This window comes from Silurus meridionalis, chromosome 5, assembly GCF_014805685.1.
Source record: "Silurus meridionalis isolate SWU-2019-XX chromosome 5, ASM1480568v1, whole genome shotgun sequence".
NCBI lineage: Eukaryota > Metazoa > Chordata > Actinopteri > Siluriformes > Siluridae > Silurus > Silurus meridionalis.
In genome coordinates this window covers 20,008,350-20,023,697 of record NC_060888.1, presented here as the reverse complement: position 1 = coordinate 20,023,697, position 15,348 = coordinate 20,008,350, and the positions used below count along the sequence as shown (strand labels likewise).

Below are 15,348 nucleotides of genomic sequence, written 5' to 3'. Positions count from 1 at the left end.
CGTCTCGGTTTGTTCTCGCAGCCCTATAACTAACAATTCGATCTGCTTTACTGCTGAATATAAATGATGTGCTTCACATTTGCATTGTGGTCCATTATTGAGGAAATATCACTGTCGTGAATACCGATACGCATCTAAATGTATCATAACCTTGAATCATTTTGATGCCCTACTTTGCACTTCTGAGAGTTTTGTCTCAAACTTAATGATGTATTGTGTGTCTGTGAAACCTCCAGCGAATTATAGAAAAAAAGATAGCAAATGATTTGTCTTATCATTTAAAGATTAAATAAATATTACTGACCTATTAGGGGGATTGGAATGGATTGCGGAAGTGGGTTGTGATAACCTCCAATCTTCTGGGAATTTCTCATTCGGCCCCACAAGAGCTGTAGTGAGATCAGCAGTGGTTTGAGGAGACGTCTGGGGTGTAGTCGGTGTTCCAGTTCATCCTGGTTTAAACCAGTTTAAACCACTTTGTTACATGTTACAGCTTACAAAGATTCCCATACAATTATATGTTGCTAAATTGTAATGTTTTAGGGCTTCTCGTAGTTGTGTGATGGTCAGGTGTCCAAAAACATTTGACCAGACATGGTAGTGTATTTAGGCCACCTCAGCATCTGAAACCTCCTGTAAGAAATGTGTTTGCTTCAAATGAATAGAAAAACAGTACATGGTGTTACAACTTCACAATGGCTGATGTTGATCATTTTCCTATAAGAATATGTTGGGGAAAAAAATCCTCCTTTAACAACATATCAACAATGCTGCCATAGTCCAGATTGCCATAGTTTAAAGTTCGTACAGTAATCTGACTTCCAGAATAAGTGGAAAACATCCTGCCTGTGGAAAATAAACGCTCTGAATAGCTCTCTTAGCTCTAGTTTTCACTGCTCTGAGCCATTCTTCAGATTGTAATCGATCTAGATGATGGGCAGGACGTGAAGGGCCTGCAATGATATCCTTTGAATGCTTCTACAATCTGGACATGTCCAGTTGTGTGAAGGAAGGCAGGCGATTATCTTTGTCTGAAGAGCAAATGATGCACTGCATTTTTCTCTTGAGCAGAATCAGCACCAAGCTTACAATTATGGAGGGTGTCAAGATGAATTTGGTGATAGATGTGTAGAACTGGACCGGTCCTGCCTGGGGGGATTGAATTTCTTCAACTGTTGCTGGAAAGAATGCTAAACCTTTTTGATTGGCTCACTTGAGATTGTGTGAAATGTTTGAATCACTCATATTTTAGTGAATCCTGTGGAACAATTTGGGTGTGAAGGTTTTTTTTTTTTCTTCCCCGAAAATCCTCTACTGTTTTTTTTTTGTTTTGTGGTGTTCAGGTCCAAATTGTTGTGCCTGCATCAGACTGCAGCTGTTTATATACGGTCTCGTGATTGTTGGATGCACGGACTATAAGAGCGTTAGTGTCTGAAACTCCAGGAGCATGACGGATGGGTCCTCAGAGGTGCAGTCCTAATGTTTGGGGTGAAGGGTGGAGAAGAAGCAGCAGAGCATCAGCAAGTTGCACCAGTGCTGAGAGTTTATTGCTCCTGACATGCAATTTTCCATCCCCACACACTGCTGTTTGTCTGTCAGTCAATCAAGTAGTCAATGAACCAACGGCCCATGGATTTTGGCAGATTTGTGCAAGCTTCATGTCCAGCAACTCTGGAATTATCGTATACAAGATTCTTGAATATGTGCCAGCTGTATCGAGATGCTTGTGTATGAAATGAAGGTCTATATTTAATACATCATGAACTGACCTGTTGGCTCTCCAGGCAAACTGCAGGGAGCTCAGTGAAGTTCTGGGTGATGTTTTTTAAGATATCCGTGTCACTTAAAAGGTCTTCGATTGGCCTGTAGTTGTTCTTTAAAACCAGTGCAGTGAAACTTTACAGTGCTTGATCCTGAAGCAGGAGAAATAATCAGGACTAATGACTTTTCTGATATTAAGATTGACCATTTTTATACATGGTTACATTTAATGTTAATGAAAATATTGAGACAAATGAACGTTTCTCTAATAATCTGCTTATAATCGATATAAAAGCTATCAAAAAAATTCAGTTTGTCCTGTGACTGGGAAACAGAGCCTTTGTCATGAAGACTTTCTTGTCAGAACAGCTTTACTAAGTGCTGAAACTGGATATTCCAGCCATAAATGTCAAACATCTTACCAATATCTTCAGCATAGTTTTGGAAAGGTGAAACTGTAAGGTTGTGCATCATTTGAAATCCTTTCCAATGGTGCATGAATCTAAACCTTTGAGAATATACTGATGCCTTTTAATATCTCGTCTCTAAGCAAAAGGGTATGCAGTTGCATAATTTTCTCATGTTGCACTTTTATTAGTGCACTCCATCTGTGCTGTGGGTCAATGCCAGCTTCGGAGGACATCTTAAGCTCATGTGGGTCAGGGGGTGAGGACTCGAGCATGTGTGATGGTGGAAGCCAGTGGTCTTTACAAAGGAAAACTAATCTCATACCACCTGCTGATACATTCACCTCACTCTGTTGTAAGGTTCTAAGCTGCATACTTCTACACTTAAAACCAGTTTTTCCTCGGGTCTTGTATATGGCTACATTTAGTGCTTTTTTTATTCGGAGATGGAAAAAGGAGCAAGAGATCAATACCGTGGATTCAAACACTGTCAGGAAAGTGTTTCCTACAGATCTGGCTCAAATCATTCTAAAAAGGCAGGTGAAGAAATGCATAGACATGAGAGCCACTGCCGTATCATGCACGGGAACACAACATTTACTTAGTAGAAAAGTAATTAGTTTCCTACCAAACTGTTTAGTCAGTCAACTGTTGAGATTTAAAGCACCATGAAGTGGGTGGAAATCTCAAATGGTGTACTCAAAACAACTTTTATTTAATAAATTAAGCATTGTATTGTGGGGGTCAAAATTATAATTTTAAAATAACCAGTCACTAGTATACCCAATGGGTTTGAATAACAAAACCCAAAATGCAATGGCTCGGAGTGAGTGAATTGGAAATTCTAGAAAATCTGATTTGACACGTGAACAGGGACACCCATTAGGTTATGAACACGCCAGTTTGGAGCTTTGCCCTGGGGATCAGCAGAAGTGTGAATGGTCTTTGTGAAAATGGTGCCACTTCCATCAAGCTGCACTTCAAGAAAACAGTTTAAATAACTGAGCAGTGCATCGCAGAACACAGGGCTCAAAACAGTACATCAAGTTTATTCTGTTCTCTCATCAGCAGAGTTGTTAAAATATGTTATTTTTGATGAAGTGCAACAGTAGAAGGCAAACAGGATTCTTTACATGCTAGTCACTCAGACACAACCATGATTTGACTTGGCGACAGTTCCAAATAAAACCATATTTGCACTTTGACCTGACAAGCGGGCGCTAGCAATACACAGGATTGCCCGAGCAGTAAAAACACGTTCCTTTAAGAAACAGGGAGAGAACGTTAAAACAAAACAGAAACAAAACGCTTGGGTTTTTCCTTTTCCACAATTCAAGTAGTTTGCTTGTCTAACAACAGAGTTCAAACTCAAATACAGAAGGAGTCCAGATAAAGGGGATATGCCACTCCACAGCCCAGGAGCAGCATGGCAAACAGGATGAGGAAAGCTGTTACTCCGGTTGACTTGCATCAGCAGTAAGACGAGAGCTGCTTCACTGGCGTGGTCCTGCATAACGCCCCTCGCTGGAGCCTGCACCGCGCCCAGCACCGAAACTTGGTTTCGGAGCCATGCCCCCTCGAGGAGGTGGGCCCCTCGGTCCTCCTATCCGGTCACGTGGTCCTCCTGGGCCTCTAGGACGGATGTGCCTTTCTCCTTCACGCGCTGAACGGGTTTTCTTTTCCTCCACATTCAGACGGACATCTCCTCGCAGCTTAATGGGCTACAACACACAAGATGACCAATATTGACATTTCCTCATAACCACCGAAAAACAAAGTATCGTTAATTTTAATGTACCAGACTGTACAAACCCGATTGCTCAGGATTTTCTGTACGGGCTCAGAATCATCAAAAACCACAAATCCAAAGTTGGGCAGCTTGCCACCACTGTTGATCCTCAACTCCAGTACTGTTCCATACTCTAAATCAGACAAACATCATTTAAAATCACCACATGAAAAAAAACACAGAAGACTAGCATCATGCATGTAAATGTTGCCTTCCCCATAAGAGTGCAAGCTTACGTTCAAAGAACTCTTTCAGTTCGGCCCTGTCCACATCATGTGGTACGTTTCCAACGAAGAGCTGCTGACTGTCAGGATACCGGACCACTCGCCTAACCTCAGGCTCTCCACTCTCCCCTTCCCGCACTACAAATACACAACTGCAGTGTTAAGGATAGAGCAATGATTTACATTACATTAACTATGCCACAAACAAAACTGCTTCTGGACGATTCACATTATGTTTGCATTATAAAAACTTAATTTGGAGGAAAGCAATGTAAGTTTTATTTAGTGAGGGCAGTGAAAGGGCGTTGCATAGCTAAGCTTCTTACAGGCAGTTTCAAATAATGCCAAAGGAAAAAAAAGCCATTTACTCTTGGATCCTGGGTCTTATGCAATTACTTTAAAACTTTGATTAAAATGACCTAATTACTTTCAGCAAAGGCAAACCCTTAAGCTGCAGATTCACAGGCTGTGAATGAACAACCCATTCCAAACCATTTACACAGTACCTATAGGGCTGCACATAGTATCTATTTGGTATTGAGTACCTCCTGGTCTTGGAGCTCTCTGTGCTGGAACGGGACCTGGTCTCTGTTCACGTGGTCTCTGGTCTCTCTGAGGTCTCTGTACAGTGGTCTGGGGTTCCGGTTTTACTTCAACTCTGGGTTGCTGTAACAAGACACAATCAATATATACCTAAAGGCAAACAAATTACAGGTTGATGGCACATGTGTTAAATATGCTTAAAACTACAAACTACTATTAGTTCACCCCAAAACTTGCTTATACTAAAGGAATTGTGATGATTTGTATGATGCCTTGTTATTCATGTAAAAAATGTACCATTGCTAACACAGTTGCAAGTGTTTAAATAGAGAAAACTCAATATTTGACCCTTTAGTTTTATCCCTTTTTTTGTATATAAAGTTTAAAACCCCACCGCATTTACTATGAGTGCTAATCAAAAGCATTTTGAGCAATTAAAGTGAAGATGAAAAAAATGCAATATAAAATGTTAGATGTTGAATCCCATACATTAATTACAAATAGTAAAAAGCTACCTATAAAGGCTAATGCACTAAAGTACAGTAATCCCCGCTTTACAGCGGTCCGAATCTCGCGCCCAGGTTTATCGCAGATATGCATTTGCCACATAACTAATTTGTTTCGCTGACTTTTCCGGTCTCTCGCAGATAGCATGATAGACCAAAAAACATATTGGGAATTGTTTTAATGGAGTTATGTTGAACTAATGAAATGTATTAATAAAAATATTACAAAATTAAGTAAAAATGTTTACGTTACAGAAACGGAAGAATACGATGACGTCATAGGACACTTCAACCAATAAACGAGCAGAGAAACTATGCATAGGCTACGCAACTACAGAACTGTATAGTACATGTACTCACTATAAATGTAATAGTGTACTGTTAAGAATTTACACAAAATACGCCGCCATATTTTTGCCATCCATCAGGGAGGATGCAGTATAGCATTTTTGAGGTGACGTCCGTTGATTGGGAGCAGTTTTGGAACATAACCATCGTGATAAACAGAGATTACTGTAATTCAGGCTGAATTTTCCTTAGTCAGTACGGAGCTGTTTATGACAGTCACACCTGATTTGCTGGAGCTTTGACTACGTGAGGGGGAATTCCTGAAGCTGGCACCACTCCTCCCTGGGGGAGATTCTTACTGGTGACTAAAGCCCATGAGAAAGGCTGAAGGGGAAAAAAAAAAAGAAAAAAAAAGTGTCTCTTAAAGACAGTCTATACTTGCACCATAGTTAAAAATGTTTGTTTAGCAAATCTTATATTATTGGAATGAATCATTAAATAGGAGTAAATCAATAACAGGAAAACCACATACCCGGTTTTCATCTGGTATGGTGGCTGCAGACTCAGCAGGGGTAGGTGAGGGAGGAGCTCTTGGGCTTTTCTCCACAGTAAGGGGCTCAACCTGGCTTGCTGAATCCTGTTTCAGCTCCACAGCAGCTGCCTCAGGATCCATCTCAGGCTCGGGTTCAGGCTGGGGCTCAGGGGTCACAGACACCTCCTCCTGAGGAGCCTCTGGCTCCACACTGAAACACCATCCTTAATGTTATACTTTGACCTCTGTGATAAATAAATGATGCTGCACTGCATGCTTAAATGGAGCCTCAGACAAAAGACTACCTTATTCATGTACACTTTGTTCAAGCTGAGCATATTAGGTAAAAATTAGGTCTTAGACAATTAAGTAGAAAGAGTCAACATCTAAATGATTTTACTCTTGAACACCGACCATTCTGACCCATGTTAAGAAAACTTTGCCCACAATATATGTAGGACACTACAAAACACTAAAGTTTCCACTTTGTTTACTTCAAAATGTAACAAAATATAATTTAACATTTAGTCAAGTAACTAAATAATCATGACTTCAACACAATTATCACCAAGTGTTTATGTTAACAAGAATAACACCTCACCGTGCCTTGCAGGTGCAAGTACATGGCTTTGCAATACAGAGACACTAATCAAAATAATGGCAGCAGCCACACTTTCCCTTGGGGATGAATTAAAATCCAACCATCTTTCTACAATTCTGGCCATTAAACTTTACTACTTTCGGTGACCCAAAACTTCCTTTCTGCCATGCAGACAAAAATAGAAAAATTGGACATTACCAAGGACTCTGTTCATAGAACGCAGCCGCCTCTTCCTGCTGTACCTCAGGCGAGTTCACCCTCTCTTCCAGTTCCTCCACTTCCTCTTCAGACTCTGGAAAGGTAAGAGATTAATGATGCCATTTGCAAAGCTGAGGCTGCTTGCAAGCAAGCACATTAAAATAACATGCAAATCGCTCACCCTCAGGAGGTTCAGAGTCAGAATCCCCAAAGACTTCATCCTGATAGCGGAAGATGTCATTGTGTACATAGAACTTGTTTGCAACTGTGCCCTGGTTTGAAAGAGACTTCAAGTAAATAATAGGAGTAACATGTAGCTGGCAAAAAAAGTACACATGAAAGCTATCTACTATATTTATAGAAAATATTAAATAAATAAACCACCACTACTGGCTGCCTGCACAAAGGTACTATGTACAAACTATTCTGCATTTATACATAAGAAAAATATTACAATTAAAGAACTCCACTTATGGACTTTGTATTGAAAAAAAATTATATGTAGGCTGTACCTCTGGGGCCAACACAAATGTCTGCATGAATTTCCTCATGGGCTGCATGTTGTTGGACAGCTCTCCCATAACCTGCACCACAACCCCCTCATTCAAAGTGGAATGGGCATCAACATGCCTGATTTTGGTGTGGCAGTCACGAAAGCTCAGTGCCATCACCTTTTTATGAATCTCCTATAAAGAAAAATAAAACAGTTAATAAAACTCATCACGGGACACTAAATAGACTAAGAATGGGAGCCAAAAATAAAAAATAATGTTTTGCCATACATACCGACTGGCCATAGACAGCCTCTGTGGGTTTGCCATTGTTGTCCAAACCACCATGCACATAGGAAGAATTCTTGCCATAAAACCTGGAAATGTTACATTTATACTTGAAATATAGCAAACAAAAAAATAAGGCCAACTTACACAGTAATAAATTGCATTAAACCTTAATTATACCAAGACTACTCTGAAAAATTTAATTCAGTAAGATTTAGCCAATTGACCTGGTAAAATTTTCATAAGCTTTCTGAATGCAGTTTCATCGAGCTCATACAAGACCACACAACTGAAATACAGCAAGTCTACAGAAGAACAAAAGGGATTGAAGTTTTTTTAAATAAAGGGTCAAGTGTCCAAAATAAGTGTCCAACACTAAACACTGAATATGGTCTTGAAGCAAATAACAATGCATGCAATAAAGAGATGAGGTGAATGGGTCACAGCTACATACACCATCTAGTCAAAACGGTCAAACATTAAACAAGCGGCTTAGGTTTTATTTTTAGTAGATAAGAAACTCTACCACAACTGATTTATGATCAAAACTGAATTATTTAGACTGATTGTTCCGTTTACACACCAGCCACCATACTGCAGTCTTGACACCATATTTTGAAATACACTAAATTACAATTCCTTTTCTAACGGATTTAATTAATTGCGGCTTTGATCATTAAAAAACGCAGATGAGAATTCCGACACAAACAGCCTCAAGACCTGCTACCACATTACATGAGTTTAATATGCACACAAAATACAACTAATCTTATTTCACAGAGAATCTGGAGCTAAGCATGTGGCCAAAACACCTTTTTTAAAGATACAACGGGTATTACGATAGATGATATTCAGTGTGAATGTCTTGCAGTTCTGAATCTCAATTAAACAATTTTGGCAAAAAAAAATTGCTCTGGTGCTTTTCCATTTCTGGGGAATTTGGCAGCCAGTTTTTAAGCTTTTACACCTTGAAATACTACAGAGTACAAAAAATGCAATGCAATTGTAATCGTGTTCAATACCAAATCGCACATACAAAAAATATAGATATATATCAATATAATCAACTATCTGGAACATTTACCTGTGCAGGTAGTCAGGAGCCTGGTTCAGAAGGGTGTAATACTGTCGGACAAACTCTCGCCCGACAAGCTGGGCACTTGGCTTCTCCATCACCATTTCTTTGGTCAGCTGGTTTGAACTGAAACAGAAGGATTCAAATCACACCTGCTGGAAAGAAAACCCCCAAGGCCATCTGTCCCATTACGAATACATGCAAATCCTTTGTAAGCCAAGATGGAGGCGCATGGCGTGCCCTGATCCAAGAGCTACTCGATGGCATCATCAAGCCTGCGTAGCAGACCGCCAATAAACGTTTGTATCCAAGACAACTCGGGATACATCCAGCAGTTAAACAGTACAATGGTTAGATAACGCGTTCCCGCTGGGGGACGCGGTCCGCAGGCCGGGCCTGTGCTACTCGGCCATGGAGACAAGGATGCCTCGTTACCAGCATTCAACTTGACTTGGTTAAATAACCAATAAAGGACAATGATCTAACTAAATCCAGACTCGTAATCAAAGGGAAAACGATCTGGCTACTAGATCAATAACATTTGATACGGTTAGATTTTTTTTTTTTTTACAGCACGTGTTCTCCATTATTTTCAGATTGGACTCGATGGCTAATTAGCTCGGTTAATCTGAAAAAAAAAACCCACCATATGTATAAATTACGTCATGGTTCAGTTCTAACTATACAAACGATTAAAAATAAATCCCGATGCGCGGAAAAAGAGAAACATCGAGCTAGCGATTAACTGCAAAACGGCATGCTACAGCTAATTCCGCTGGATCCGGAGACGCGACTGCGGCGTAGCGTTCAGTACAATGGTTTAGCCTCAGCACGGAAGCCGTTCTCATGAACCAAACAGCGGTTCTAATATGGTGAATTTTAATTAGACAATCTATTACGAGTAATAGTCAGAATTTTGGTTTCGGCGTAGTATATTTACTTGTATCTAAGGTAGCAGCAAATAATTGTATACGGGCGATATTAGCATAAAGACGCTAATTAGCTTGGAAGCGTTCTACAGTTAGCTAGATAGCTAGCTCTCACGCACACACCGACGTCGCTAAGCCGCAATGTTAGCCGAGACTTAGGGCTCGTCTCTGACTAATCTTTTCCTCACACACAAAAAAAGAAACACAAAAAAGTGATTTATAATAGTTCTCCTTAAATTCAGGCCACTCACCAGTAGTAAGGTGTTATTAACGTGGAGAAGAAATCCGCACTGAGCTGAATGGATTCACCTCCGTGCCGGGTGGAGTAAGAATGGCAGCGCGTGCTTAGCCGGTTTCAAACTGGCCCTAACTGCGTGCACGCGCTCTAGCGGGCCCTAATTGGTGACCACCAATAGGCCGCCTGAACAGAGCCAGTCCAACCAATCACTGATCTGGGCCTTCGACGCTTTCTCAATACCCACCAATCATCTCCCGCTTTCTTTTTTCCAGCAACCTATCAGATTCACGCTAGGGCGTGGCATCTTCCACAAGCAAGGTTGTTTGAGCTGTGCTCTTCAGGTGCTGCTCAAATACGGCGAGAAGGACGTCCTGTAGTATAAAAGTACACAGAAATCACAGATACAAAATGCGGTTTCATTATGGCACCGTTTCACAATTGTGTTCCACCAAAGTAGGGAAGATTTGCTTGTGATTATTACAATTAAAAGAGTATCACTTGAAAGTAATTTATTTAAAGAAAAATAAAAAAAATGAAGAGGACCTGCTGTTATAGTCAGATAAACAATTAGGACAAGTAACTATTACCACACAAAGTTTAATATTGACCTATAAAAGCTGCAGTGTTTTATTCCCCTTATACACAGTGATTTACCAGTGATTACATTTCTGTTTGTTAAATAACAGTTGATTATTAGTTGTATTTTTTTATATACTTACAAGATTACATTTGTTTACATTTGTTATAACAACCTATAGACAATACTGTGCAAAAGGTAATGCCAGATGAGAAAAAAAATGCTGTAAAGTAAGAACGATTTCAACAATAAAAATGTTTGTCAATTTTGATCCATTAACACAATTGAAAGTAAATAAACAGAAGAGAAATCCAAATCAAATTGATATTTGGAGTCACCACCCTTTGCCTGCAAAATAGCATCAATTCTTCAAGGTGCACTTGCACACTGTTTTTAAAGGAACTCGGCAGGTAGGTTGTTCCAAACATCTTGGAGAAATAACCACAGATCTTCTGTGGATGTAGCCTGCCCCAAATCTCTTTATGTAAACCCAGACAGACACGAATATGCTGAGATCAGTGCTCTGTGGGGACCAAACAATCATTTCCAGGTCTCCTTGTTCTTCTCTGTGATGAAGATAGATCTTAATGACATTGGCTATATGTTTTGGGTTGTTGTTCTGCTGCATAATATATTTGGGGCCAGTCAGACACCTCCGTGATGGTATTGAATGGACAAGTATCTGCCTGTATTTCTCAGCATTGAGGACACCATTAATCCTGAACAAATCTCCAGCTCTATTTGCAGAAATCCAGCCCCAAACTTGCAAGCAGGGATGGGCAGTATTTATGATACATTGTATTTCAAATACGTATTTCAGAATATAAAATAGGATTTTGCAATTTGTATTTGATAGGGTTGATGATAATGGCTTCATATTTTAAATACTTTGTAATTTTGTCGTTCTAAAACACTGTAAAATACTTTGTAAAAGGTCTACATGATCCTAAAAGCTACATGAATAAATGACTTGCTTGTCATTGAGTCAGTATTGCTGATGCAAAGTAGCCCTTCATTACCAAACACCAAGTAACTAAATTAGGATACAATTTTGAGTCGTTCGTTGCATATGTCTGATTTATTGCCTGACTCGGCCAGAGAAAAGCTGTTGCTATCAAATATTGTTTACTTAATAAACTAAGTCAGTATAATGTTGACAGATATATCAAAGAGGCCAATTGATAAAAGGTTTGTGAAGAAATTTTATGTTCCTTTAAAAAAAATATTTTTTTTAAGTATTTTTAAAATACAATAATACAGTAGTTAATTTTAATACATGGTTTGGCTGCTGTATTTTGTAGTTTATTTTGATACACTTAAAGTAGGTATTTGGTATTTTATAAAAACATTTATTTTAATGTATTTTTGTCCAACGCTGCTTGCATGGAACCTCCACCATGTTTCACTGTTGCCCGCACACTCATTATTGTACCATTCTCCAGCCCTTCAGCAAACAACTTGCCTATTTCTACAATGCAATATATACAATTTTAACTCAGTAGTTTTTTTATAATTATAGCCAAATTAGATTTGGCTATAATTTTTCCATGAAGACCACTTCTGGCCAGACTTCTGCTGGTTTCCGCTTGTCCTTGCTGGTCATATTCCAACGTTGAAGGGAAATAAGCATGATGTGTTTTTCATTCGCTGCATTAAGTTTCTTTGGCCGGCCAACTTGTCTACGGTCCTCAACATTGGCCATTTCTTTGCGCTTCTTTAAAATAGCCTGAACAGCACATCTTGAAACCCTAGTCTTCTTTGAAATCTTTGCCTTGGTGTGGCCTTGCCGATGAAGTATACCTACCTTGTGTCTTGTTGCTGTGCTCAGTCTTGCCATTAGGTATGTCCTGTGACATGAAACTTCACCTGACTCTGATCCTACAAAATCCCTGACTTTGTTCAAGTGTGTGAAGTGTAAAAATTAAAAGCCAAAGTGTAGTCAACCAAATATTGATTTGATATCGATTTCTCGATAGCTCTATAATAGATGCCATACCAGTGCCAGCTATATTATCTTTATACAGGTTCCAGTAAAAAAACACTAAAAAAAAAAAAACATGTTTGACTATTCATGTTGACTGTTTTTAAATGCCAACTTTGCTTTATCTTGTGGACAGATCAGTTATTGCAATCACTACACTTTCTTAAAATAGATATTTGTGTAGATATTTGCTACTGGTAAAATAGGATGCAAACACTGGAACTTGACCTCACCTTCCTGTTCTCAGCTGGATTTTCACACATTATTCATTAAAGTAGTGTGACATATATTTATGTTAAATTCCAAATATGTATGGGCTGTCTAATAATGAGAGTTGGTTTAACTAACCAACAAAATCTAAATTAAATGAAAGGGTTTTTTTGTTTTTCTTTTTTTAAATAAAAGTCTAGTACATTATTACCATAAATATAATGAGATAAAACAAATGTTTACAGCGGGTGCTCTTCCTAACAAAGTAAATATACAGCATATGTGTGTACATGTATGTACTAAGTGAAAAATATATAATTGGGTTCACCTTCCTTGTTTTGCATTCATGCTATGTTACAACCTACCCTCTTTTATTCCCTTCAACATTGGACAGATCAGATACTATAAAATCACCATAAGATTGGATATGGACCATTCTCAACAAAGCAGTGAGACTGTGTGTAGTGCTGGGATGTTGTAAACACCTCATGAAAGCGCTGGTCTGAGCAACAATCTAGGCCAAAAATAATCAACAAACTATAGTGCTGTAGTTAAATTCTGACACTGTGAAACTTGAGGATGATGAAAACACTGTGATAATGAAAAAAAAATCAGCTATATTCTTTAAATCTACACATACAGACTGCACCATTTACTATAGTAGATGCTCAGAAAGACGCTCACAATAGTTTAAAGTAACAAATGAGTTAGTCAGAGTCAGATAGTCAGTGATTATATACAAACATACAGGTAATGTTCTCCCACTGATTTTGTATGCATGCAATTTATGTAAGTCATGTGTAACAAATAAAACACACACTGAAACTTTTATAATCGACCAATTCAGAACCACACTACTGAAGCTTATTAGTTACTGAAACATTGACAGCAAGCTATTATAGTTTTAGTATTTTTATATTTTAAGGGAGAATTCTGGAATGTCAAGAGCTCAATATTTTGGTATTTTAAGTCACAGCACTCGCATGTATATGTGCAGACAGGCGATTGCACAGGAAATGTAGAACTTTACAAAGAAATGCATCATTCACTCTGGTTTTGTTTTCAAATATACAATGACTTTTGTTAGCAACTGACTGAATCTGTCTGATACAAACAACAGAATTGTATGTCCCCCGCATACATTATGTGCCTTGCAATATGACAGAAGCAATTAGTTGTACCTTTGAAACCAGCATTTTGTTTTTGTACATACACGGTATATTCTTGGGCAGCTGGATATGCTGTAACACACAGAAATACTTAAAAGGTGATGAAATAAACTTTCTATACTTAAAAGATGTGTATTGTTTGTATTTGTTTTTGTCAGCTAGTAATCCTAAGTAAAATTTGCACAGTTTTATAAGGAAATTAGCTGGCATATTTTACTGAGACTCTTGAAGAACCTGCCAGAGTTTGTGACTGTTGCAGTTTTTGCTACTTTTAGAACCCAGACTTTGTGTTTATTAGCATGTTACTTTCTCTGCTCACATCCAAAAACGTTTCTTGGGCAGAGGATCACCAATTCCCCCAATGCTGCGGCGAAAAATAGTGGAGCAATATCAGAAAGGAGTTTCTCTGAGACAAATTGCAAAGAGTTTGAAGTTATTATCATCTACAGTGCCTAATATCATCCAAAGATTTAGAGAATCTGGAACGATCTCTGTGCGTAAGGGTCAAGGCCGGAAAGCCATACTGGATGTCTGTGATCTTCAGGCCCTTAGACAGCACTGCATCACATACAGGAATGCTACTGTAATGGAAATTACAACATGGGCTCAGGAATACTTCCAGAAAACATTGTCATTGAACACAATCCACCATGCCATTCCCTGTTGCCGGCTAAAACTCCATAGGTCAAAAGAAAATCCATATCTAAACATCCAGATCCAGAAGCGCAGGCGTTTTCCGTGGGCCAAGGCTCATTTAAAATGGACTGTGGCAAAGTGGAAAACTGTTCTGTGGTCAGACGAATCAAAATTTTAAGTTCTTTTTGAAAAACTTGGACACCATGTCATTCAGACTAAAGAGGATAAGGACAACCCAAGTGTTATCAGCGCTCAGTTCAGAAGCCTGCATCTCTGATGGTATGGGGTTGCCTGAGTGCGTGTGGCATGGGTGGCTTACACATCTGAAAAGGCACCATCAATGCTGAAAGGCATATCCAAGTTCTAGAACAACATATGCTCCCATCCAGATGTCGCCTCTTTCAGGGAAGACCTTGCATTTTCCAACATGAATAATACCAGACCACATACTGCATCAATTACAACATCATGGCTGTGTAGAAGAAGGATCCAGGTACTGAAATGGCCAGCCTGCAGTCCAGATCTTTTACCTATAGAAAACATTTGGCGCATCATAAAGAGGGAGATGCGACAAAGGTTGAGCAACTAGAAGCCTGTATCAGACAAGAATGGGACAACATTCCTATTCCTTAACTTGAGCAACTTGTCTCCTCAGAAACTTCCAATTTATTGCATTCTGTTTTTATTTACAATTTGTACAGTGTCCCAATTTTTTTGGAATTGGGTTTGTATTTGAATTTGGAACACTCCCTCATCCTAAATGTTTTACAATTATCTCATTTACTGTACAGCAGTTAAGGATTAATGGCCTCACTCAAGGGTCCAGAAGTGGCAACTTGGAGGTTATGTGATTTAAGATCATGATCTTCTAATCAGAAGTCTTTTATTTGTATAATATATAATTA

General features: G+C 38.9%; 1 protein-coding gene across 1 annotated transcript; it reads right to left on the bottom strand.

Annotated features, from left to right (window-relative positions):
* Positions 1-3,197: 3,197 nt before the first annotated feature.
* Positions 3,198-10,041, bottom strand: g3bp1 (GTPase activating protein (SH3 domain) binding protein 1). The gene is made up of 12 exons (XM_046850416.1): positions 9,884-10,041; positions 8,713-8,829; positions 7,636-7,717; positions 7,362-7,535; positions 7,031-7,121; positions 6,850-6,943; positions 6,051-6,261; positions 5,801-5,902; positions 4,727-4,847; positions 4,194-4,319; positions 3,981-4,090; positions 3,198-3,889 (listed from the first exon to the last, which is right to left on the bottom strand). The coding sequence occupies exons 2-12, from the start codon at positions 8,805-8,807 to the stop codon at positions 3,662-3,664; spliced, it is 1,434 nt and encodes a 477-aa protein (XP_046706372.1). The 5' UTR covers positions 8,808-8,829; positions 9,884-10,041; the 3' UTR covers positions 3,198-3,661.
* Positions 10,042-15,348: the final 5,307 nt, after the last annotated feature.

Excerpts from the sequence above, each read along its gene's own strand:
- g3bp1 (XM_046850416.1), bottom strand. The coding sequence starts at position 8,807 with ATGGTGATGGAGAAGCCAAGTGCCCAGCTTGTCGGGCGAGAGTTTGTC. Across the intron at positions 6,944-7,030 it reads TGACTCTGAACCTCCTGAGG|AGTCTGAAGAGGAAGTGGAG; the intron begins GTGAGCGATTTG and ends TTACCTTTCCAG. Across the intron at positions 4,848-5,800 it reads TCAAAGCTCCAGCAAATCAG|CAACCCAGAGTTGAAGTAAA; the intron begins GTGTGACTGTCA and ends GTCTTGTTACAG.